This window comes from Wyeomyia smithii, chromosome 2, assembly GCF_029784165.1.
Source record: "Wyeomyia smithii strain HCP4-BCI-WySm-NY-G18 chromosome 2, ASM2978416v1, whole genome shotgun sequence".
NCBI classification, from domain to species: Eukaryota; Metazoa; Arthropoda; class Insecta; order Diptera; family Culicidae; genus Wyeomyia; species Wyeomyia smithii.
In genome coordinates, this window is record NC_073695.1 from 273,771,885 (window position 1) to 273,796,972 (window position 25,088).

The following is a 25,088-nucleotide window of genomic DNA, read 5'->3' on the forward strand; positions in this document are numbered from 1 at the left end:
TAAACCTTTATGCCAAACACTGTCGAATGCCTTTTCTATATCAAGATTTATTAGTTCGAATCATATTTGTTACTCTAAGTAACTGATGAGTAGTGGAATGCCCATGGCGAAAACCAAACTGCCCATTTGCAAAAATTGAGTTCTCATTAATATGTGTTATCATTCTATTAAGAATTATTCTTTAAAAAAGTTTTTTTTAGGCCTCTGCCATAATAGACGCGAAAAGCGACGCGAACCGATTCGCTCAGCTGTAGGTTAATGTACAGCCATCAGTAGAGCTGTACATCAACCTACGGCCGAGCGAATCGGTTCGCGCCGCTTTTCGCGTCTACTATGGCAGAGGCCTTAGAGAAAGTTGCTGGCTGATGTATTCACTTCATGCAAGCCTGCTGCTGATGCTTCCCGCTACCACACTGAAACAGCATTTTAGTGGAGGGAGTGTCGTTGCATCAGCTGACCCTGCTACTATCGATGCTGATATACCCGCTGCAACAGCTACGCTATGCATAGCCATGCCACAGTTGTGGCCGCTATACGCTGGCCCAACTGCTGAGCACCTGCAACGCTATCCGTAGCCATGCCACAGTTGTGGCCGCCATCTGCTGGCCCTGCTGCTATCGATGGTGAGATCCGCTGAAACTGCTACGCTTATTCGCAGCCATGCCACAGTTGTGGCCGCTATCCGCTATCGATGGTACCCACTGCTCGCTCCCGCTGCTGCTAAGGGAGGACTGCTGTCGTCGCTGTTCAGAACTACTATGAGCGGCTTCGACTAAAACAGGCACTTATATAGGGATGAAAATAGGAATGAATTATTTTACGTACGTGGTGGAATGATATAACTTGAAAAATATGTGTGACTTCATTCTGGTTCAGAGCGATCATTTGATAAGCTCCACCTCTTTTTTCAGTTTCTAAAGTTGTTCCTCAGTTTCGTAGCACGGATGCACAAAAATGATTTCTTGTGAACATTCTGTCGAGCCGGACCGATAGCACTCTCATTGAAGCAACAAAATAACATGTTTTGTGTCGTGTTGTGCAGCTTGGTTGAAGAAAATGTTCCCGTCCCCATGTCGCATGTAAGCAGATTATTGCGTTCAGTAGACAGTAGATAGCGTATCCAGCGAATAAACACCGATGGTGCTCTCACACACTCAACGGTTTTAACCCGTATCTTATTGCGGTTTGTAACATCAAGCGATTTCGTTTGCTCGCTGTTGCGTGTTGCATCATGTTGCAACTTGGCAGCAGGGAGACGACGAAATTCTGTTTATGCTGATTGATTGAATCGACTTCATATTAGCTCTGCATAGTCGAACTAACTGCTTTTGTGAATGCGTACTAACAGGGCAGTTTATTATTCAATGTCGGTTATGCTGATCGCAGCCTTTGCGCTGCCCCTACAGTGGGGGGTTTACTAAATAGAGTGAAAATTAGACAACTACAACAGAATTTGATTGCATCCCGCACAGAATGTCGGCTTGTGTTGATGCCAGAAAATTATTAACCTTCAATTATTTTTTTATTTGCCTTGAAAAAAGCATGTTGCGGTTCAAAATCGGTTGCTAATTACAACCTTTGAGCTGCCCTAACATAGGGGGAATTAAGATACACGGACAACATGCACTGTGGAAGCTATTTCACATTCAGTAAATTAGACGGGTGCGACAAATTTAAATTGCTAGGATGCAACACAGAATGCTTGCTTGCGTTGACAAAAATTATTAACTTTCAATGACTTGTTTATTTGCCTTCAAAAAGGCATTTTGATTTCCAAAATTGGATTTCCTTATGGCAATCTTCATGCTGCCCCAACACGTAGGGAATAATGGCTGTCTGGCGACACACGCTGAGAAAAACCGCGCTGCTCCTGAGACGTGGTGACCAACCACAGGGCTAGTGCCGCCGCTAAGGAAGGACCACTGCTGTTGTCGCTTTTTGGAACTATTATGAGTGGCTCCGGCTGAAACAGGCTCTTATATAGGCCAAATAGCATGTTTTCAATTGCAAGGTATATGATCCTGTCGACCGTGCTTGGGAAGCAAGCATATAACGACCAATCAGAGGTCGAATTTTTCGTTTTGACAAGGCTTGACTATTTTCAATAGTACAATAGTGTGAATAATAAAATTACAATTATCTTATTTTGGGAAGAATCTTAGAAGATTTTCCAATCTATTGCTGCAAGAACGAAGGAAATCCATCGAATACTAACCGATTTATTAGCATTTGAAATTGGACATATTTTTCACTTTTTTCGGTTTTAGATTTTCATTTCACATCCCTATGTAGCCGAACTTCCTGAGAGAAGTATTCTACTTCAAAACTTCTGAATGCCATAAAACAAACTGGTGAGTTTGGTCATAAAACGCATTTAGGAAAAAAAACTGAAGAAACTATCCACGACGTTTTTAAAAGCCAGCAAATGCCATTGAAAATTCCCAATTGAGCTCTGAATGGCTAAAAATAGAGTTACTCAGAGGGAGAGATGAGCGATAGGAATGTTGTGAGCCAAACGAACAAGAAAGATATCTATCTAAATTAAAGATTATAGCTTTTCAACTGTTCCTGTGAATTTTAGTGCTTTAAGCCAAGTCGAAGGTCCGTACAGTTTTTGGAGACTTAAATGTAATTGTCCCGTACACAAACCTACGAGCGTCGAACCCAGCGGGCAATTTACCAGCCATCTTCATGCTTGTCTTTCCTCCTCAGAAAACCTCTAGAGTGCAGGAGAACATCTTGCACTGCGAAAACAACTGCTCTCACACTAAAAACCAAATCAACGCTAATGCTAGAACAGAGCGACAAACGATTTTTTTATGAGCTTCCTGAAAGCACTGCAGTGAAATCTGAAATCTCTCTCTCTTGCGAGACAATGAACTATGGTGTACTTTCTCACACGTGTGGACATCACGCACAATAATTACACTGCTATCTGCGGTGCGTTTCACAGTTTGTTTCTTGAGCATGGCAGAAGAGGAAAAGAGATTGGGAGAAAAAAAATACTGCGTTGCTCGTGCCGGTCGAATTTACTCTGGTGGAATTCGTTCTCGCAGTGTAGCTACATGAGGACTACACTTTTGCCCGGTAGGTTTTTTTTCACCTTCCGGACTACTCGCCAGTGGACACTGTTGTGTACTTCTGCGTTTTCTCTGGAGTGATTCACCTCTCTTGTTTCTATCAGATGTGGGGTGAGCTGGAAGTGTATTTGTCTCTCTCAAGCTGGTTGAGACACTTTGGAGTGGAGAAAGAAGCAGTGTGGTGAAGGCATTTGATACACGCAAGTACATACTGGAAGGGAAGTGCGCGGTGATTTTTTTTCTCCTCTCCTTTTACATACTGAGGAGAAAGACAAACATGACCACCTTTTGACTAGTGCTGGGACTATCCGGATTAAAATATCCGGATATCCGACAATTATCCAAAATCCGGGTCAACCGGATATCCGGATATTATCCGACAGGATATCCGGATTTTCGGATGGTCGGATATCCGGATATTGTATCCGAACATAGTTTATCGAGAAAATATGTAAATAATTACTTACGAGGGGATGGGGGATTGTGGAAAAAGTCGTTTTTCGCGTTACATTTCATTCAATCGGGCTTAAGAGACAGAAAAAAAAATCCGGATATCCGGATAGTATATCCGGATAGTATATCCGGATATCCGACTTTTCGATTATCCGTATCCGGATATTCGGACATCCGAATAGTAATCGTTTACACATCCGTGATCCGAGCTTCGGATAACCGGATCACGAATATATCCGGGTAAAAGTCCCAGCACTACCTTCGACACAATTATAACCAAACTAAGGGCACCAAAATTCACAGGAACGGTTGAAAAGCTATGATAATTTTCCAGTTTGAGCTCTTTGGCAAAACCTGTGTTGACTATTGTAGTTCTAGTTTTATTTTTTTGTATTATTTTATTTTTGTAACATTTTTTATAATTGCAATGGACCAAATAGAAAATGATGCGAACAATGAAACAACGCTTTTAAAGGCACGAAAAGATCACCACAAGACGATCTCGAATTGAGCTCAGAATGGGTAGGACAAAAAATATGAAAATAACCCAAATTGAGCTCAGAAAGGCGAAAACTGCACCTAAATGGTAGCACATGCCGAAAAAGAAAATGAGTACAAATTTATTTCTCAATGGATTTAAAACACTATTGATGTTCGGAAAATTAACAAAGAATAAGCTCGGAATAACTAAATACGCTTAAAAAACGGAAAACCATCAACAGAAATAACCAAAAATTAAGTTTTGGAATTGTGCTCCAAACAGCGAAAACAATAAAGACGAGAACAAAAAGTTATCACAAATTAGCAATATTAGCAGGAGGCAGACGGGTGGAAAAATGCTATCAAAGGCCATAAAATTAAACAGCCGTAAATCAAACACAGAAGAATGAAAAATTGTTTTACGGGCTAGAAAAGTCCAAAAAAGCTGATCCTTAATTAAACTCAAAATGTAGAAAACGGCAGCAAAAAAAACAAAAATAACACTGGTTGACAAAAGCGAAAAAATGCTCCCCTAAAGCTCAAAATAGCTGCCCTAGAAAGATTATAGCTTTATAACCATTCCTGTGAAATTCGGACCCTCTAATCAGTGTAGAAATGCGTCAACTCATGTTACGTCAAAGGGTCGCTTTCGTCGCTTTAACGTTATATCAACGAGAAAACTCATTTAGAAAGCTTTATAAGGCCATCAAGTGTTAAAATACTAAAAGGTTCAGCTCAGCATAGCAATTGGATCTAAAATCGATCACAAAATGCGTCAGAAATTGTTAGGAAACATGAAAAATAGATCAAAATCAAGATAATATCGGAAAAAAAATGCTTTGAAAGAACAGAAAAGTCAATAAAGCTGGTCAACACAGCTGTGACCCTAAAGCTCAAACAGGAAAAAAAAATGAATGTTAATAGCTTTCTTAACATTCCTGTGAATATTGGTGCCTCTGACAACCAACATTTTTTCAGAGATTTAAATGAGTTTACTCGAAAACATTAAGCTGATGCAACGAACCCGGCGAGCAATTACTATGCGACATTTATACGTAAGTTGACGCTTTTTGACAATGGCTATTAACAAACGAACTCACAGGAATGTTTAGTAATCTTTCTAGGCCACATTTTTTCAACCGTTGGGCAGCATTTTTTCGCTTTTGTCGACCAGTGTAATCCTTCTCAAGTTCAATTCAGAATAGGGAATAAAACTTTCAAAGACCAGAAAAGTTTAAAATATAAACTGAGTACGAAACGATGAAAACCGCTTCTAGATGCCAGAAAAAGCTTGAAAAATGAGTTCAAAGTAGCGAGAAACACTGATGAAATCAGAAAAAAAAGGTTGTGTATGAGACACGACTCCAAGGTTGACGTAGAATAACGTCAGTCTGTCTAAAGTGTTTCTTGCAAGAAATACACGCGATTGAGGTTAATCAACTCGATGGTCTGAAGCGGCAATTTTAAGAAAAAAATCTCTTTCAACTCTCTCTGTTTGTTTAAATGATTGGTAACCCTGAAAAGTAACGTTGTTTGATTGGCTCGAAGTCATCAAAACTTTTTGGAAATAATGTAGTGGTCATGAAGAGAATAACTATGACAGCTGGGGCCGATTCACTGGTCCGGCGTCTCGATTTCGGGAGTACTCATATTAAGTGATATTTGGCTGTTTTTCGAAATCGGAAGTCACCATCTTGAAAGTCTACATGGTGTCGATCCCAGATGCCTCTGAATCTCGTGCAGGCTCCAGAAATACCCATATTAGATGGTATTCGGCCTAGATTTCAGTTTGGTCAAAACCTGTGCCAATAGAATAATAGTTAGCATAAAAATCACAATACCCCCATTTACACCAAATTGTGCTCAGAGTACTAAAAAAGCATTTAAAACATGAAACAATAAAAAAAAGGATATCACATTGACACAACATTCGGTTTATTTTCTTTAAAGATCTTCCAAATTACAAAACATTCTCATAGCATTTCATTAAAAAATATTTTTGAAAATTATACGGTAGTTATAACTTCTTATTTGAGCCATTTCCAAACGTTTGAAATCAATGCTACCCACAAACGACAGTTGTCCTATCCTCTTTCATTCATCAACGCCTCGCACGCATACAGTTGGCCACAGGCAGTAACAGCCAGTACAAACCGTGTGGCAGCATGGTTGCCAGCCATGCGCAGACACACTACCAAACAACACTGCCAGTGTAGTGGTGGTACAGTTCGGCCAGTTTTTCTCGGCCATGCTTTCTGTGCTGTCGGCCGCCGCGCGCGTTCAGTAGTAGTGCAGCGTTGATCCCGTTCAGTTCAGTTCAGTTCGCTCATCGATGATTCGGTTCCGTCACCGTGTGTGAGCTTACCGTAGCAAATCGTGTGATAGTGGTTCAGAAGCAGCAGTGAAAAACAGTGCGCCACGGCCATCGAAATCTGATTGGCGGCGCGCGCTCTCGTGTGTGTGTTTTTCATATTACTACGCGGTGGGTTTCCTGTGGTGTGTAACCCTCAACCCTAGCCGAAGGGTCGGTTGGGGCGTTAAACGGGGGAGCCCGTACAAATCTACCGTTTTACGAGGTGAACCACGGCTTTTAATTCATTCAATCCGGCGAACGTCGCGCACCCCTCGTTCCCAAATCCCAGCTGAAATCGAGTGTTTGTGGAACAAAAACCGGTGAACCAATCAAGCAAATAAAACCAACAACAAAAAATACTGTGCATGCACATAAATTGTGTGCGACTGCTTGCGCGTTCGAAGTGAAAGCGGCAATTTTCTCGCGATAGAGCGCGTGTTTATTGCACGCGTTTTCCACCCGTTAACTGACTGCCCACACCACGCAAGGAAGTGCAGCAAAGCCCGACGGCTGCCGGTTTTTCTTGTGTTGTGAGGATTAAATGCTGATTAAAACTAGGCTGTTTTAAAGTGGAGGAAACAGTTTTCGGCGTGAACCGTTAGACCAGTATCGCGTTTCAGAACTCCGTCGGCAGATCTGTTTGTCCGGCTAATTGGATTACCTCTTCAGCTCGCAAACGTGTAGGTATTTTTCCTAGCTAGTAGGGCTCGTTTTAAAGTTCCCCTCGCCGAAACCGATCCGACTTGGGATGGGATTCCCGTTCCGTCGAAATGACAGTTGCTCACATGGCTGCTGCTCTCGAAAATGCGATCCAGCGTATTTACACTGTTAGTGATACGTATCGCCGGAACCGCCAGTTCAAATATCGCGTTCGCAATGTTTATTCTGTGCTCCTACTGCTGCTGTGCGCGCGCGGTGCGGTGCGTATATTCATGATGAACCGTCCGTCCCGTTCGCTTTGTTGGCCGCGGCTCATCGGGGCTGAGTGATGGGTAAACATATACACGAGATTCCTCCGCGCATCACCTCTTACCGACCGACCGACGGTCGTTCCGTTGTTATCGGTGGCGCTGCCAGGAGGCAGGTTTGCCAACCGACCGATCGACCGACCGACGGCCGTCATCATCAGTGGTTTCTATTGTTTTGTGAAGTATTTTTTCGACAATGCTGAACAAATAGCGTGCCGAATTTGTGAGTGCGCCGTATTTCGGTTGGACTGGGAAAGGGGCTTTTGTCGGATGCTGTGTGGTAAGGGTAATGCTGCCGGCGGAAGACTGCAGTTGTTCCGGGGAGGTGGGAAGTTGTGAATCCTATTAATTTGATCGGTTGTTCGGATCGGTGCGGAAAGGCGGTGATGGGGTGCAAGATCGGGGGTGGTTTCAAACGAGCGAGCGGCTAGTCGATTACCGATTTGTAATTTATTTATTAACATGCTTCTTTTTTTCCTTCCATCAGATTTCGAAGCTGAATTCGATTCACCACCAGACGCCGCCTGCCTCGGAAGAAAGAAGCCAGTATCAAATAAACCTAGCGGAAGTGTTTCGTTGCGCTACAACAAGTGAGAAGCGGATTAACGGCGAGGGAAAATAATAAACAAGAGAAGTTTTTTTTTTTGTCGGTGTGTGAACGATAGATAAAGAAAGAAGAAAAGCACAAGAAGCGCAGAAGTGGAATTAAATTCGTTTTTTCTGCCTGAAGCGAAGCAATAAGAAAATTGTTATTGGCCACTCGGAAGCAGCCACCGTCGCTTGTTAATAGTGCTCGCAGTTTTTTTACCACCGTAATCATCATTATCCAGCCGCTCCGACGGTATTTCCATTTCGTCCACCCACCGACGGCCCAGTGCCTAGGAAGAGAGATAGTGAGAGATCGTATGGTTTGAAAGTGTGGATAATTAAGCGTGTGGAAGTTTCGGGAAATTATTAGCCTCCGTCGGCCTGCCAAGCGTTTGCGGTCGTGTGTGTGTGTGAGAGAGTGCTTAGCTGATTTCAATTGTGAATTATTAATGGTGTTAAAGTGCCGGCCTCGAATATAATCAATCCAGGGCGAAACCAGACCTCTTGATTCGGTTAAATATGCCGCTTCTGCTGGAGGCTGTTCACCAAGAATTCAGTCGAAAGTTTGTAGCCGCCGGAAGCCGCCGCTGTCAGTGTCAGAGCTGTCATCGCTAGCGGTTCTATTGTTTACCTATTGCCAGGAATACCAGTGCTAGTGAATATCGAACCAGTGTATAGCAACTAGAGAAAAAAACCTTGTCATACAGTTCAGTTCTATCGAGGAAGTCGTTTGATTTATTTTGTTGCCACCAAGTGACACGATGTATCCAAATTCAGGAATCAACGCCGCGGCTGTAGCCGCCCGCCATCCGGTGAGTGATACAACAAAAAATGTCTGATATTTCCGTACCGCTTAGATCTAAAATTGATAAAAACATCTCGAATCTACTGTGTTGCGAAACAATCTACGGGTGACGTGTTAATTTTTGGGCAAACATTCGGCGCAACATTTGGGCAACATGGTGGCTTAGCTTACCGAGAAATGTTCTGTTTACCCAAGCCATTCGATTCCACACAAATGTTTCGGTGTTTTGCTGATATTTTCCGTTAGTACAATCATTGCTTAAGGGGCGAATCAATATTGGCACGTGATTTAAGCCGTTTGGCTTTCACCGTCAATGTTTTCGACTAGTTGTGAAATCAAATCGTTGTGATCAGTATCGGGAACGGAAAGTTATGTCTGGTGCGCTCCGGTTAAAAATTGCAACGGGCTTTCGTAATTCGTTTTTAGTCCGGTTCAGTCTAGAGTCTAATTGAATTGGACTTTTACGAACCTCGAACGTAATTCGAAAATAAGATCGGCTGTTTAAGACTCCGTTCCGTTCGAACTTCAGACCGGACTCTCCGGTCCGATATCAATCATGATTCCTAATTCGCTCTTATACTTGTAAAACGATTTCATTCGTGTCGATAAATTTACCCGATTGCCACTTAACGCTTGAAGAAACGTGATGATTCCGTCGCCCTGGAACAGCAACACCCCCGGGGGCAAGCTCTAATCGGCTCGAGCGTGCCGAGGGAACGAGCTCTTCTCGCTTCAATCATCCAGTTTTGCGAAATTAAATTATTCCGGGTTAACGAGTTCCGACATCGCGCAATTCCTGCTGCCGCCACCCTTTCCAGCGGACCTGATTCGTAACGGCGTTTCCAGCCATCGTCGTCGTCGTCGTCGCACACGTCGGCAGTTCCATCCAGCACATTCCCACTTGATTTTTATCGCCCTCGGCAAACAGACGGCGGCGTTATGGAATGGCGAGGAAAATAAAAAATAATATACCGGGAAAAGCGAGATTTTATCGATCCAATTTATGACGGCCGCCCGAGCGTTGCTCGTGTGGCGGCGGGACTGGGCCGGGCACGGTTCCGAATCTCATCAAATCGGAAACCGTAAATTATCATTGCACTGTTAATTTCGAACTCCAACTCACTCGACTGGAGCTGAACGGTTTTTAGAGCACGGATGACTCACTATAGAGATCTTAAATTATACACAAAAAAAAGCTCAACACTTCTCAGAATTTCCATCAATTCCTGAGCATCCTTCTTGTTTCTTCTCGGCTCTCCACTACATGGAATCCATTTCCGTTCCAAACTACCCTTCGACTCAAGGCTCTCAAGTGATCTTCCACTTACGGTTTTATGCTTACACGAAGCAAAAACCGACCCCGAGGAGCAGGCAAGCAAGCAAGCACACAAATATTTGCCCAGTAACGAACGCGTCTGCGGCACCAGCATGACAGCTGGAATTTCAAACGCGCGTGTGGAACAGGAGGTCCCCTCGAGTCAATCAAATTTGGTTCCCAAACCACTCGCTCACTCACTCATTCACTTACTCACCCACAGGCAGCGACATGATTGCTCGCTCTTCTGCCCTGAATCGTTCATTCAATTTCCTCCTCCGGGCACCCGTCCCATGGGAAGCGATGCAGATTGTTTCCTCCCCGACTACACAGTAGCGGTATAGATATATACAGCGGACTAACAGCCAGTGTCGTCGTTGTCACCATCCTTCTTCTCGTCCTCGTCCTCGTCGTCGACGACGACAGTCCGGAAAAGACGTACAAGGGAAGAGTAAGCTACTACAGCCCATTATCATCTTCCTGTGTCCTGGGTTTCGTTCCGTCGGCTAGCAGCCGGCAGAGGACGCGTTTTCGCCGTCAAGAGTTCGAGTTGAAAGGGAAGACGGCTCTTGTAAATGAGCCCTTTTAAGTGGAATAATTCTTCCCCCAGTTTTTCCGCGCGCCAGCAAAGTTCCATTGACAACTGAACCCTCTCTGCCAGCAAGAAGCAAGGGGGAAGCGAACATCATGAATCATGTGCGCTGACTACGAGGGAATGCGCGCTCTCTACTGGAGAAGCGGAACCAGAAAAGCGATAATCAAATGTCCAATGGTGTGAAAGCATTTTATTAGTTTTTAAATTGTCGCTCTAGTGACAGCTCAGGAGCCGCCGCGGCGGTGATGATGACTGCGTACCGGTTTTTTTCGGTAGGGGAGAAAACAATTCCCGGAATCTTTTCACCCTGGTGGTGTATGACAATTTCTGTTTGGTTAACGAGAAACATTTGACACAGACACAAACGATGTCTCCTCGGGCGTAAGTGCTTTCTGTGGGAATATTCTCGACACTGACAAGTAAGGAGAGCAGTGAAGTGCCCCATCAAGATTGTATGTTTGAATGTACAACATTTGTGTACGATTGTCAGGGAAATCAAGGGTTGTGCTATCATTTGTTGGAATCTTCAACGGGGCCACCGGGAGAGCTGAGGAGAGAACGAGTTATTAAGTTTGATGTTTACGTTTTCATATCGCACATTTCATTCAAAATAGATTATAGATAGACGGGTTTTATGGACAAAAATACATATCCAATAAAGCTTCGAATATTCTGGGTTTACATTTATTTCATTGCTATGAATATTAATCATGGCCAAACTTTTTGTGTATTCTGTATTTCTCTACTCGCTGCTAGTTTCCACGCATGCAGGAGAAAAATAACATCGATTGTTATTGAATATTTCATTCGTTTTTGTATGATTCAAATACAGCTTACATTTTCTGTGTGCCTTCACATTTTGGAATAATAAATTGATTCATTTTTTCGTAAACATTTAACTTTTCTTTAGTGTTTATTCATAAACACAATTCATTCAGAACATAATCTCAAGTACCCTTGAAATGTCATTGGAAATATCGTTGGTTCCGGTCTTATTAGAAGAAATAACTTTTTTTTTATTATTTATCAATTTCCTATGAAAAAGGCCGCAACCAACGGTCGAAACGTCGGATTTGAAGAAAGTTACCAAAACCAAAAATCCAAAACTAAATACACTAAGGTCGCTTTTCACGCGGTTTTTTACGAAGGTTTTTTTAAGGCGGTTTTTTACGCGGAATCCGAAATTAACGCGGTTTTTACGCGGATTCCAGAATTTACGCGGAATTTTTTTTTGCGCGGATTTCGGTTTCCCTTCGCACGGAATGCAGAATTAACGCTAGTTTTTTTATGCGGATCCGGAATTTACGCGGTTTTTTGTTACACGGATTCTGGAATTTACGCGGCACGTATCCCCCGCGTAAAAAGCGACTTTAGTGTATTTAAAAGCTGTGACACAAAAACTAATGTACACTTAACTTGTTTCTTACGAGTTTTTACGTGTCTTTTTTACGCGGATTTCAGAAATTTCGTGTTTTTTTCATGTGAGGATTAGGGAATCCACGCAGTTTTTTCAAACGCAGATTTCACAGTGCGTTTTATGAATATTTCCAGTGTAAAGGACTTAGTATATATCGAAATCTTATCTGAAATACACAAACATATTGAATAAAAAATAATTCTCAAACTTAAATAAAAATCCCAGAACTTTACATGCTGCAATCAAGTACAAATAAATATAAACAAATATACACATTGAATTTAATTAGAAGTTATCGAATTCTGCAAAATGTTTTTTTCTTCGAAATATATGCAATTGAGTTTAGGAAATAAACGAAAATATCAAAAAAATAAAAAACTTGAACAGATTTAAAATTCGAAATCAATGAGAACTGTTACTAAGAGGTCGACTATTGTATTGGTAGGTGCATTTAAGCTGAGCAGTCTCAAAAATGTAAAACGATTTTGTTTTTATACTGACCGCCGTGCCATCGTGAATCAGTAACATTTTCATGGACTTGCAAAGCTAAAGAGCATTAAAAAAATTGAAAAAAAAGAACAATAAAAAATCATGAAAAGATATTAGGAAATTTTTCACTGGTCAACACGAGGTTTGCTCCAGAGTGCGACTTGGAAAAAATGATACAATAACCTCTTTAGGTTCATAATTTTCAATTTAAAAGCTATTACCTTCATTTTCATCAGTTTGAGTTTTATGGCGAATTTGTTGGCCAATGGTCAACACTAGTAACCCCTAGATCTTAAACTAAAAAGTAGTAAAATTCACAAAAATATCATAATAAAAATGAACTTGTGAAATTCAAGAGACATAAAAAATATTCTCAAAAAAACTTCAACAAAATTTATTTTCAAAACCAGTGGCAAGAATTGTCACTAAAAACTCAGCGGCTGGAACAATTTTTGAGCTGTGTGAATTTTCGTCTGAGCAGTCTCAAAAATGTAGAATGACTTTGTTCTCAAACAGGGGAATCTGCGAGGATTTTTCGCAGCTGATCAAGTGATCATGGCTCATAAATAACCTTCAAGAATCTTTGAAAATGACAGTCAAATAATGTCATAATAACAGTGAAAATATAATTTTGAAGAAAATTTAAACTGACCACATTTCGATCACGTTTCCCGTTTCAGGTCATGAGTATTTATATATTCATTTAAAAAAATCGCAATTATCGGTGTAAATACTGAAAATTAAAAATATTGCATTTTGGTCTTTTTTTCAAACGAGGTTCAAACAGTTTAGGGTTGAATATATGAAGAAAAGTTTAAAAGTGAGTCAAAAGGTTTTAATTATGGAATTATTTGTTTAATATTGTAATCTATAACAACGCATCAAATTGAACTCAATGTTTTTGAAATATTATCCAAAAGTCACATCTGTATCTCTTTCAAAATTATAACAAGCCTTTGCCAAAAAACAGACAAAATTAAAAAAATGTTGTATAAATCCACATTCAACGATTTCCCCCAGCGCTCAAACTGGAAAAATATGAAAAATTATTGCCTCTTCCCTATTCCTGTGAATTTTGTTTGGTGCATCTAGCAAGCTTATAAGTGCTTTAAAAGGACACAGATTTTTTGCTCGCTGGGTTCGTCGCTTCTACATTTCCCTACGGAAAAACTTCATTAAGGTCCTTAAAGAATTATCGCACTTCCGATCTGGCCAGGAGCTACTGGTCGACAGAAAATTGGCCTGGAGCTTGAACTGAAAAAAAAAAAAGATTACAAGTTTTTAACCGTTCTTGTCAGTTTTGGTGTCCCTAGCCGCATCGGAAGTGTGTTGAAGTCTTCGGAAAATTCAACGTTATTTTCCTGTAAGAAAACGAAGAAACGACAAATCCGGGTTCAATGAGAAAAATAAACGCTTTAATTTGAAGTGTCCTTGGAAATATCAAAGTTATTATCAACGCTAATTTTCAAACGCGTTTTTCTCGAAACTAACGTTTGCGGTAAAAAATGGACTGTTTCCGGATGGTGGTAAAAAAAAAACTAAGACAGATAATTGAGTTTGATAAATTTCCCATGAAAGGTATTTATGTTAGCTTACTTGCAAAAAAATTCTACGACCTTGCGAGTAACCTTCCGGCAGTCAACCGAAACATTCGCCATGGTGGACGAAAACATGCGTGTACACATGGTTTTGAGTTCTTTCTTCGTTTTATTTATCAGTTCTTCCTCAGTTTTCACGACAAAGTTGTTGGATCAGATCTTATGCTTCAGGGCTGCCAAAATTCCTCGATGGGACGCAACTTGGGGACGTTGGGCGAGTTCGCCAACTTGGGAACCACTGTTTTCGCCATCACGGTTAAAGTTCTACCAATAGAGCTGTCAAACTTTTTCTGCTGACTCATGGGTTACCATGATTGATGTTGTATGGGTAGTTTCGTCAGTGCGTGTCAAGGTAAACCCATTAAAAATCGGCAATTTTGTCCATTGTTTTTTTCCGCAAACGTTATGAATTTTGGTGTACAATACCAAAAAAAAAAATAAATTCTTGGTCCAGAATTTTTTTTTTCATGTAATTTCACGTACTTTTCTCAATTTACGAAAGGTCTAACTTCTGCAATGATGCCCGGAGGCCAGAATCCGACTCCTGACGCCATTTTAAAATCCAAGGTGGATGAGGTGGATGTGGTGGATGACAATGGATGAGTTTTTTAATACTCCAATAAAAAATAGAAGCAACTTTTCAGACAGAAGTTTTAGTGGCGTAGCAAAGACTTCCTTCTTTTTTGATGAAAAAATGTAAATTTTAAAAATATTGAATGAAGAGACAGGTTGAAAGACAGTAACCTAAATCAATAACTATCATGTAGTCAAACAAAATTAGAAAAACTGTGGTTTGGCATGCTCACGTAACTCACTCTCAATGCGGGTGTAGTAGGAATATCAGTGCGCGAGAATATTGAAGAGAGAATAGAGGAGAGCAACTTTAAAGATTAGGTGTTTTCCTGCTATCATTAGCGATACTGCTTACCGTGCAACGCACGTGCTATTCAAATAAACTGTTGCGTAATTCAGTCAATGTTCAGTTCGAGAACAATATTTAAATTGTTGTTTATTGCAGATCATAAGCAGTAGGGAATTTCGTTTAGCGGTAGAGTCCATGAGTTCGTTTTCTTGGCAAAAATAGAAATAACGCCTGTGCCGGAAAGCCACCTTGATAACGAGAAAAATCCACAGACTGACATACATTCGGAGCAACATTTCTTCGCTGGAATAAAGTGCTGATACTAGACACCTAGTTTCCCAATGACGGCGGCATGGCACAGTGTTTCTTGCTGATTTCGTGATCTATGTTAATAGCGTCCTCACATTTGATTTCACTCATATACTTTATTCGGAAAAGTTTTTATGTATTTTAGTACGCCCTTTTAAAATGAACATTGATTAATCTTCCTAGAAGTAAAATGAAAAACTTATTTTTTAGAACAGTGAGATAGACAGCTACCGTCATCGAGAAAGTTGTAGCAGATGCATTTTCTAGCAACTTTTTCCAAGATGTTCAATTTCTATTCTGATATTTAAAAAGATATAAATAATTTTATATAGAAAGTGCACTACAATCATAGCCATTCAGAAATACATATATTTGCCAAAAATTTAAACTCATTATAGTTTTAAATAAAAAAAAAAAAACATGTGTCTAATAGAGTCTTTTTGATTATTTTAATGGAGGAAATATTTTTGCATGAAAATACGTACTTTCTTAAAAAACAAGAGTATGAACCCCTGAAAATCGCACAGTTTTTGAAAGGATTGAAAAATGTAAAAAACATGGAAAACAGTCATACTGAAAATTGTAAGTACTAGTCGAAACACGCGTATTTGTGATTTGAATAGAAAAGGTTATTGTGCTTGTTAATATGTAAAATAGTATAAGAATAAGTCATGTGTTAAACTTTGATTGAAAATTAACGCTTTCCAATATAATTTTTTTCAATGATTTTTTACATTTTTCTACAAAATTGTGCGATTTCCAGGGGTTCATATTTTTGCTAAAAATATTTTAACGCTGGCTTCAGCAAAATTAGCAGAATAAAACACTGTCATCATTTTCTCCTAAGAAAATAAGTCCATCTTAGATTTAACTGACCAGAAGTACACACAGATGAAATCTCCTCGTTCCTATAATTGGCGATAATATTGGCAAAATGAGCGAAGCTTGGTATAATAGAGACATAGAAAAGAACGGTAAAATAACACAAGCACGTATAAATAATAATCGTGTCACTTTTTCTCAAGAATGATATTGCTTACAATAGAAGTGCGGAATACAGCAGACACAAGGGCAATATTACAATAGATTAACGTTTCTGGTCCAAGTGATCAACCTACCAAGGGGAAAATTATCAAATGTTCAAAAAGGATCCTATTAAAACTAGAACTTTTCGTAAATGTACACCTACCTCTTATGCATTCTGGATAATATTTTTTGTGGTTTTAGTAGAACTTTTTAGTACCTTGACGATATTCATATAATGAAGTCGAATGATTTTTTGTATCTTTTTGATAAATGTTTGATTGTGCGCTGTCTTTTTATGTGTTTCTTTTTTTTTACTTATATTTTCCCTTGTAGAAGACTGAACCACTGCGACCATTGTTTGATCTATTGTGGTATTTTTTTACTTATGCTTTTATATCAATTATTGGTATCTTTCTGCAATTTTGTATTATAACTGGAACTCTTGAATTTTTGTCCTCTTTGCTGTTGCTATTTTGAAGGATTTTCGAACACTTTCGAACACTTTTGAAACTTCTAAACTATCAACTAGTTGTTGAAATTGCAAAGAACATTTGAAAGACTTCGAAAATTGATCGACAAGTATAAGTAAATAAGGCTGATACAAAATTCAAAAAGTTTTTATGTTCACGGTTATCAAAGTTAGCTAAGGGGAGGGCAAAAAATAAATAACACTGGGAAGAAAAAAAAGGAATAGCTTTCATACAAAACTGTGTGCAGGTTACGACGTTTGTAACTTGTATGCAAAAGTGTGTTGAAAAATACTACATTATTATCATTATTAATTATTTCGCTTGTCTTTTGATGACACTTTCACTGTAACTGAACTTGTTTGTTGCTAAATTAAGCATATACGCTGTCGAAAAGTCAATAATATTAACAAAACGGTTTGAACTTTTTTTTCTTCCCCTTCAAATTTTCAACATTTTTAGAGGGGGGGGGGGTGACATAAAACGAAAATGATATTTGTATCGGCCTAAGTTAAATGTTGTTACAAAATGTTGAAAAATGTGTGTACTTGTTGCTACAACGTTTTAACCCAATTTGTTTCCTTCATTGATCACTGAACCGTTATAATCGAATTGCTCCGAGGATATATTTCATCCATGGTCTAGATTCTCCACCGCCGAGCCGCGCATCAACCAGTCGGCAATCTGTCAATTTGTGCAGTTCTTCGCTGACAGGAAAATCGTTTCCAATTGGATCCGTAACTCGTGCTGCGCAACCTTGCAACTGATCGCACATTGAAGTGTTCTAGCAATTCTTAGAAATATCCCTTATCTAACTCCAACCACACAAACACATGTCAGAAAAGTTCGCAGCTTTTTTTCGGTGGGTAGAGTGTGAGGCGAAACAAAGTTTACCCACTAGAGAGAGGCACTCAGTTCGCGCACAAGTTCTAAATCGCTCGACTCGACATGCAAGAATGGGGAAACTTTTCACTCGACTTTTCCCCCCTCTCACGCGTCTGCAAGTCTCGCGCACAAAAACTGGGAACGCAAACTTGCCGGATGAAAAAGAGTGTTTGAAAAATTGTAGCACTTCCAGATTGCTTGCACTCGTTTTTCCGTTCCAACTGCCTTGCTTGCCGACGGTTTTCGGGTGGGAAAGGAGGGTGGAGAGGGGTAGGAAAACCGTCTTCGCGTTAGAACATGACGGCAGGGTGGTCCGCCTGCGACAGTTGACAACTTCTGAGCTGACGGTCGGTGTCGGTGGAGTGAGTATTCGCAAGCTTGCCTTTCCGCGTTCACTGCTGCGAACAAGCAAGATGAAAAGTTGAAATTTTATAAACAAACATTCCCGAGCGATGTTGATGTTGTTCCAGGGCTGGTGGATGAAGCGCACAGAGGCGCATTCAGTGGTTTTGCTGCAAAACACAAACAGGTTGCACTGGAAGCGACCCTTGCTGCGCAATCCGGATTCTGGCGAATGTTTCGAGATGTGTTGCGAGGCAATAAAGAAAAGATTAGAAACCAAGCGTTTGGAATTACGGGAGACGCGTTTCTTCTGAAACCGCCGCCGTCGTCGTCGTTTCCATCGTCATCAGTTTTCGGGCTGATAGACCAAATGCGATGATGAAAGACACAGTCTACCAGGGGAGGAAACTTTGTTTATATACCCTCAATATTTACACACGCGGCTGTGGGCTATCTTTCCGGGGAAGAGAAAGCGTATTGCGGTGGCGGGAGGATTCTCAAATATGCATAATTTTCTCCACTCGGTGAGGTCGTTCTGGTTGTGTTCTTTTGCATGGGGCTCAAACTGAGTGGGGGACGGCATCGGAGACGAGAAGCTCGGCTTCATTATCATCCTCATCAGGGCGGAAAACTTTTCAACCACTGAATTTATAAACAACGTGGTCGTCGTCTGTCGGTAGGCTGCTTGCTTATAGTATATTAGTCAGTAAGCAGGAATCGCTGCGTGTGGCTTCCGATAGGAAATTGTAGATTCCTTATCCGGCGGACCACCAGCAGCTTGGATGGAACCCTTCGTTTGATTAATGTTAATTTTTGCGCTTGGTGGGTGGACTCCGGGGGAAGGATTTAACCGGTCACGCTAGGGTGTACCTTTTGATTCCTGAGAGTATTGTTGTGATGTGATTCTGAGCCTGTTTGGAGCCAGCCTGGACAGGGTGTTGTAGATCGTACGGAAGCGTGAGTATCGATAGTTTTAATCTATTATTCTGACAGAAATCCAAAGCCACCAGCTGCCAATGGATTGCTGCACGTAACGCCCGCAAAAGCAACCCTCTCGTTTTAACGCCTAGTCTTGCACTCAAGTACTAGCATGTGTACTTGTGTACGAGAGCCACTTCGGTCCGCTGCTTCTTGATGATAGGACGACGAGTCTGTAACGAAGAACCCACTTCAACACAACGCCTCGAATCTAGCCGTTTCCATCCTCGCCTCCTCCCTCTGCCTTCATCACAACACACACAAACAACAGGATGGACAGCTCTTCGGCGTACAATCTTATGCCGAGTTGCTAGCAAGAGAATCGCCGTATCTAACGTTCGACTCGAGTGCGAAGTGCAAAGTGGTGGCAAAGGAAAATTTCACAAATCCTCCCATGGAACCCACACCCGCCTGACCCGAACGATTGCTGTGGTGGCGGTGGAACACCATTTAGCACATTTTTCATTAGAAAAACCTAGAAACCACTCAGACATTTGTGCTAGCTTGCCCCGTGCCGCGTCTTCCCAGGAGCGCCACTTGGGGTTCTTCAACCCTGGCACGGCAGCTTAGCAGCAGAAGGGTGAACTTTTGCCTCGGTACAGAAAGTCTCACCACACTTCTCTAGTGCCGGATGGATTTAGTGGTGGCGAGGTGTGCTGCGGAACGGTTTTCGGGGGCGTCGAGCTTGAGCTTGTGGAAATTGAAACCACACTTTGGGCTGTGCGGTTTTATAATTTACGTTCCAGTCCCCCGGATGCCGCACCGCAGTCACACATACACATACACACAGACATAGGACGACGACGACGTTGAACGCTCGGTGTGAAAAGTTTCTCCACCCTCAACACATGCCTTCGTAACTCATCCATCTCTCTTGCGCCAAACTGGCCCAGCTTTGGGTGGTTAAATGGCATCATGGGGCCACTTATGAACGCAAGGAAAAACGCGTTCCAAAAATCTTGACGTTTTGTGGAGGGGGTGGGAGAGGTGTAAAGGAACTGCTTTGCTGGCGGAATTAATTTTGCTCTTGAACTTTTTGTTCTTTTTGCGGTTTCGCGTCCCCGTATATCGGAACTGTCTTTATTTCGACACGAGAAAGAGATGTTGAAGGCGTTCATCAGGGTTGGGGGAAGAAAGCCAACTAGGAAAGGAAGTCACCTTATTCTCTGCAAGTTAGATCGAAATTCGATTCTATCAAATTCAACATGTGGGAGACATACATTAGAATGCTTCGTACCCGGCGTTGTTAGGGATAAAACGTTTTGATATTTATAATCATTTCTCATTTTTAACTATTCATTTAGCCGTTTTGAAATTCACAATGCCTTTTGGGGTCGTTTTCCGGCCTCTGGACGATATCCCAATTCTAAATTTACTCGTATCGGGTTGTATTCGGGCATATTGCCTCAAGTCGCCATCTTGGATGGCGATGACTGCTGGATTCTGGGCATTGCTTCGATTTGGGTTGTTTACCAGGAACGAAAACTGATTTTTTTTTACTAGGCATCATCCCAGCTCTGAAAATACCCAAAGAGTGTCATATTTTGGCCATGAACGATGAGGCACCTTTTAAAAAAATATGGTTTGTTTTTTTTTAAACATAGCAAATTAACAAATATTCAAATTGGGAAATAGAAATTTTGTAAGATTTTGTAAAATAGAAAATTTGATAAAACTATTCTCTTACACTTTTTTATTTTTAATACTTTGATCACTTTTAGATTTTTATACAGAATTCTTCAATTTTTTTGAGTTTTCTTTCATTTCACTGCACACGGCTTCGCAAAGTTATGTATGAATTAAATTTTGTGCAACATTTTTATAAATTTAAATTTAAATTTGAACAAAAATATTTGATACTGGAAAATATTGACTCGTAAAACTTTAAGATGCAACACTCGTGGAAACCGTGTGTCCACCCTAACGTAAAATGCTTCCTAATTTGATGGAAATGTTCCGCAAATTTATTTTTGGGCTGAAATATCAATTTTTTGCACGTTTAGAAGATGAAATCATATTTAAAATTTAAATTTGCAATAAGAGACAGTCTAATTTTGATAAAAAGAAAAAAAAGATATGAAAGAATATTATAAATTCAAAAACACGTCGTTTTGAAATGTTAATCATAACGAAAAAAAATATGATAAAAAATAACATCGTATTGTAACTAATACCAAAAATATTATTTGGTCTGTACATTTAATCCTTCATAGATAGAGGTTTCTCTCAGAAATTTCAAGGTTTCAAGGAACGAACCAATTTGTCCTTTAAAACCATAGAATAATCTAAAGTTCGTATTTCCCAATTGTCATTAGAGAGAAGTATTACTTTTCTCATTTTATTCAAAGAAAACGGTGGCTGAAGCGCACCGAGACTTAAAAAAAGTTTTCGGAAATGTTCCGTTGCTTACCTTTCCCATGCCTTCCGGTAAATGTTACCTTTTCTATCCCTTTCGGAATATTTGTTACCATATCTGTCCATTCCGGCATGTTTGGGACATGCCCGAGTAAGTGGAATCTTTTTTTTTGCTTCTCAAGACCTCACCTCTTTTCCCCATTGAAATAATTTCTGGCTACGCCACTGTATAACAAGTAAAATAACAATGAAAAACAATAGTTTTAGGCTCGTTGATTGCAAATTTGAATAATTTTTTTTTATGATTCGATTATCCGGATAGTCCAGTACCACCTATATTTTCGATGTAGACGTGAAAGCCAAAAACCTTTGAAGACGCGAAGATAGGGACTCATGCTAAACGCAGGAACAGCTTGCTTCGGTATTACGACAACTGCTCCAACGGCAGAAAAGCAAGAGTTTTTTTCATCGCATCGTGACAGGTGACGAATAATAGATTCATTACAGTAAAAAATCTCATGGGTACTGCCCGGTCATATTTCTACGTCTTCAACTTGGCCACACTGCGAAGATTGTTCTGAGCGAAACCACGAAACAGGGCCGGATTTAGACGGTGGTGCCGCTAGCAGTGTAGAAATTTGTCAACTTAGGACAGAGTGTCGCATAGTAATTACTCGCCGGATTTGCCGCTTCAACGGTGTGTTTACGAGAAACCTCATCTCAGTCTCTGGAAAAATATCGGTGGCTAGAGACACCAAAATTCACACGAATGGTTAAAAAGCCGAAATCTTTCATTTTTTTCAGTTTAAGCTTTAGGGTCTCACTTATATATGGGGTGGCTCTGATAGGGACCGTTTGTAATGGCTACTTCCAAAAGCGATGGTCACTCACTGTAAGAATGCTGGCTTCGTTTTGAAAAACTGATTACACGCCATACAAAAGAATAAAACGTCTTAAGAAAAACGATAATGCGATAAACGATGCAAAATTCTTGATGGTTACTCAAAAGTGCGCAAAAACTTATATCCCTTCGTTAAAGCCTCAAAGTATATATAAACCTGTCTTATGTCCCTAAAGACAATTTTCGTAGACAAACATTACCAGCCACAACACATTGAAAAAATAAATGTCAATTTTACCCCATTTTACGGTACTTGTTGGTTTCAAAACTTACTTAAAACATTTATTCGGAACATTATACACCCCAAAAATAATTGTAAATAAATTGTAATTGTAAAAATAATAATTTGGGAAATTAAAAAAAGTTATGTTATATCGAGGTAAAAGTTACGTTATATCGAGGTTGCCTTATATCAAGGTATGACTGTAGTTCGATTTCACAGCAGCTCAGCTTTCGAAATTAGAATGAAGAATCATTTGTTTGTCCTCTTATACAATATGTTATTTTGTTGTGTAGCATAGAGCGAAACTGGGAAAATGACATAATTTGAAGAAAAGGCGGCCACTTACAGCATCAATCAGCCACTTACAATATCGTGCGCGGTTTGATCATGACGCATTTAGGTGATAACTAAACAAAATTTGCATTTGCAATAGTCGGCCTTTTTCAAGCTTTGTTTTTATCAAATTGAAATTGTGCTCAAAATCCGCTACAGGTACGCAGTAGTTGAATGCTCACCACAACTCGATAACATTGTGCATAAACAACGGTATATACAAAACAAATCTTATTTCAATCAAAAGTTGGCGTGTTCTACTGATAACACAGATTTTCCTGTTCCAAAAATTTTATTACATTTTATTAAAAATGTTGGAATGTCTTGAAAAAAAATCGACTTTTCTATTCTCATGTCTGTCGTCAGTCAATGTCAGCACGAACAGAATTTTGTTATTCCCAAACCACACAGCTGCAATATGCAAAACGCACCAGCGTAATAAATTGTCGCGTGATTTTGAAAATTGCACTCTTGCTACCTGCTTCTATCCGACACAAGAAAAGTTTGATTGTTTTCTTCCCAAGCCGTAACACAACACAACGTGTTATTCTGCTGCGTGGCTGAGAGATTCGTCGATATAACATACGGAATAAAATCTTTGTGCGTCTTGCGAAAATTGGGAAATGGCAAATTGGAAAAAGGCGGAGCCACTTACAACATAATTCTAAAATATATGCCACGAACGAAAAGCAAATTCGTGATTGGTTAGCCGCTGTTTTTCCAACTAATTTTTTCACCGGTTTGTAATGGAAAAGATATTCTCATTATAATACTGAAAGTTTGAGGAAAACTTCACCTATTGATTAAAACATTTGTGTTCAAGATATGTATAGTAAAAGTAACATTGGAAATGGCTGTGAATCAATAACACTGTACTACAGCGACTTGGAACTTCTTCTCTAGTGTAGGTTGTAGGTCTCGTCAAGTGTAACATTCGCTCATACTAGAAATTTTTAAAACACACTTCAAATTTGTAGTTATGATCAAAACACCGTTTTTTGGACCTCAACACATACAAATTTTTTTTAACTCGGTCATTTCTTAACCGATTTTCAATTTCTTAGCAGTTTTGGAAAGGGGAAATATAGAGCTTTCAAAATATATACAGTTGTGTACTGATTTATATATTTTTACGCAAATTTTCAACTTGAAATTTGTCATTTATTTTTGTTGGAAAAATATTCAATAACATATCAAATAGAAGTGGTATTGTAAAAATCGATTTATTTGGCTGAGTTATAAATTTTTCAAGTACAACAGAACTTTTGGCATCTATCGCAAAACTATTTCACTGCGCTGAAAATGAAAAAAAAATACGCAAGGATGACTGATGTGTACTAGTGAGGGTTGTAGCTCTAGTCGAGTGCTAGTTGCGCCCATAATTTCGGTTTTTCAATTACCCCTTCAATTTGAAGTTATGGTAAAATCTTCGCTTTTAGACCTTAGCTCAAATTATGTTTTTACCCCGGACACTTTTCAACCGGTTAATTTAAATTTTGGCCCTTTTAGAAAGATAAAAAATATCCGATGTCTGTTGTTTCAAGATGAAAATACTTTTCAATATCGGGTAAGGTAGAGAAATTTGTGTTTTTGTGGTATAAAACTTCGAACTTTTCACTAAAAATTGTTTTGAATATCTTGTATAGATTGAATAGATTTAACCGCTTAAATAAATCAATCAATTTCAATGGTGTAAACTTTGTTTAGTATCGATTCAATCCTACAATAATTTTCTGTGACTTTCGCTTACGAAACGCAACCTAATAATCGTCTGAGATTAGAATCGAACCAGCCAGAAAACCGTTCCCCTCACTCCGCGATGTCGCGCTCGCGTTCACCGCCAGAAGGAGGAAGCCATAAGAAACCCCATTTGCATGTTGACGCGACAACTTAATAGAATTTTAGCACTAAACACGCAAGTCTGTCTTGTCCGTCCCCGTCCGTACACGACACGAATTCCAAGCGCGCGGTGGAAATGACGCGTCGTCTCGTACGCAAATGAATTTCGAACGCGGTGGCAAACATCATTTTCACGCTGTTCTAGGCTCTCTTGCTTTGTTGTCATCGCACCACCGATTTTACTTTTTCTAGCACGCTTGCTGCTTATTACCCGAATTGGCTTCTCCGGTGGTCGATTGTTGTTATTTTTACGGGCAATTGGCTGCGGTTGGGTGCCACATAAATACAATTTTCCACCTGAACGGTGTGTGCTGAAATTAGAACGACATCGGATTAGGAAGAATTTTTTTTTCGAGCGTTACATCCC

General features: G+C 40.0%; 1 protein-coding gene across 4 annotated transcripts in view; it reads left to right on the top strand.

Annotated features, from left to right (window-relative positions):
• The first annotated feature begins 6,279 nt into the window (after positions 1-6,279).
• LOC129722436 (protein groucho-like) overlaps positions 6,280-25,088 on the top strand; it is an 86,294-nt gene continuing 67,485 nt past the window's right edge. For all 4 annotated transcript variants that reach the window (XM_055675884.1, XM_055675886.1, XM_055675885.1 and 1 more), the window contains exons 1-2: positions 6,280-7,046; positions 7,822-8,734. In XM_055675884.1, the coding sequence (XP_055531859.1) occupies positions 8,684-8,734 (51 nt within the window). In that variant the 5' untranslated portion in view covers positions 6,280-7,046; positions 7,822-8,683. The remainder of the gene's footprint in view (positions 7,047-7,821; positions 8,735-25,088) is intronic.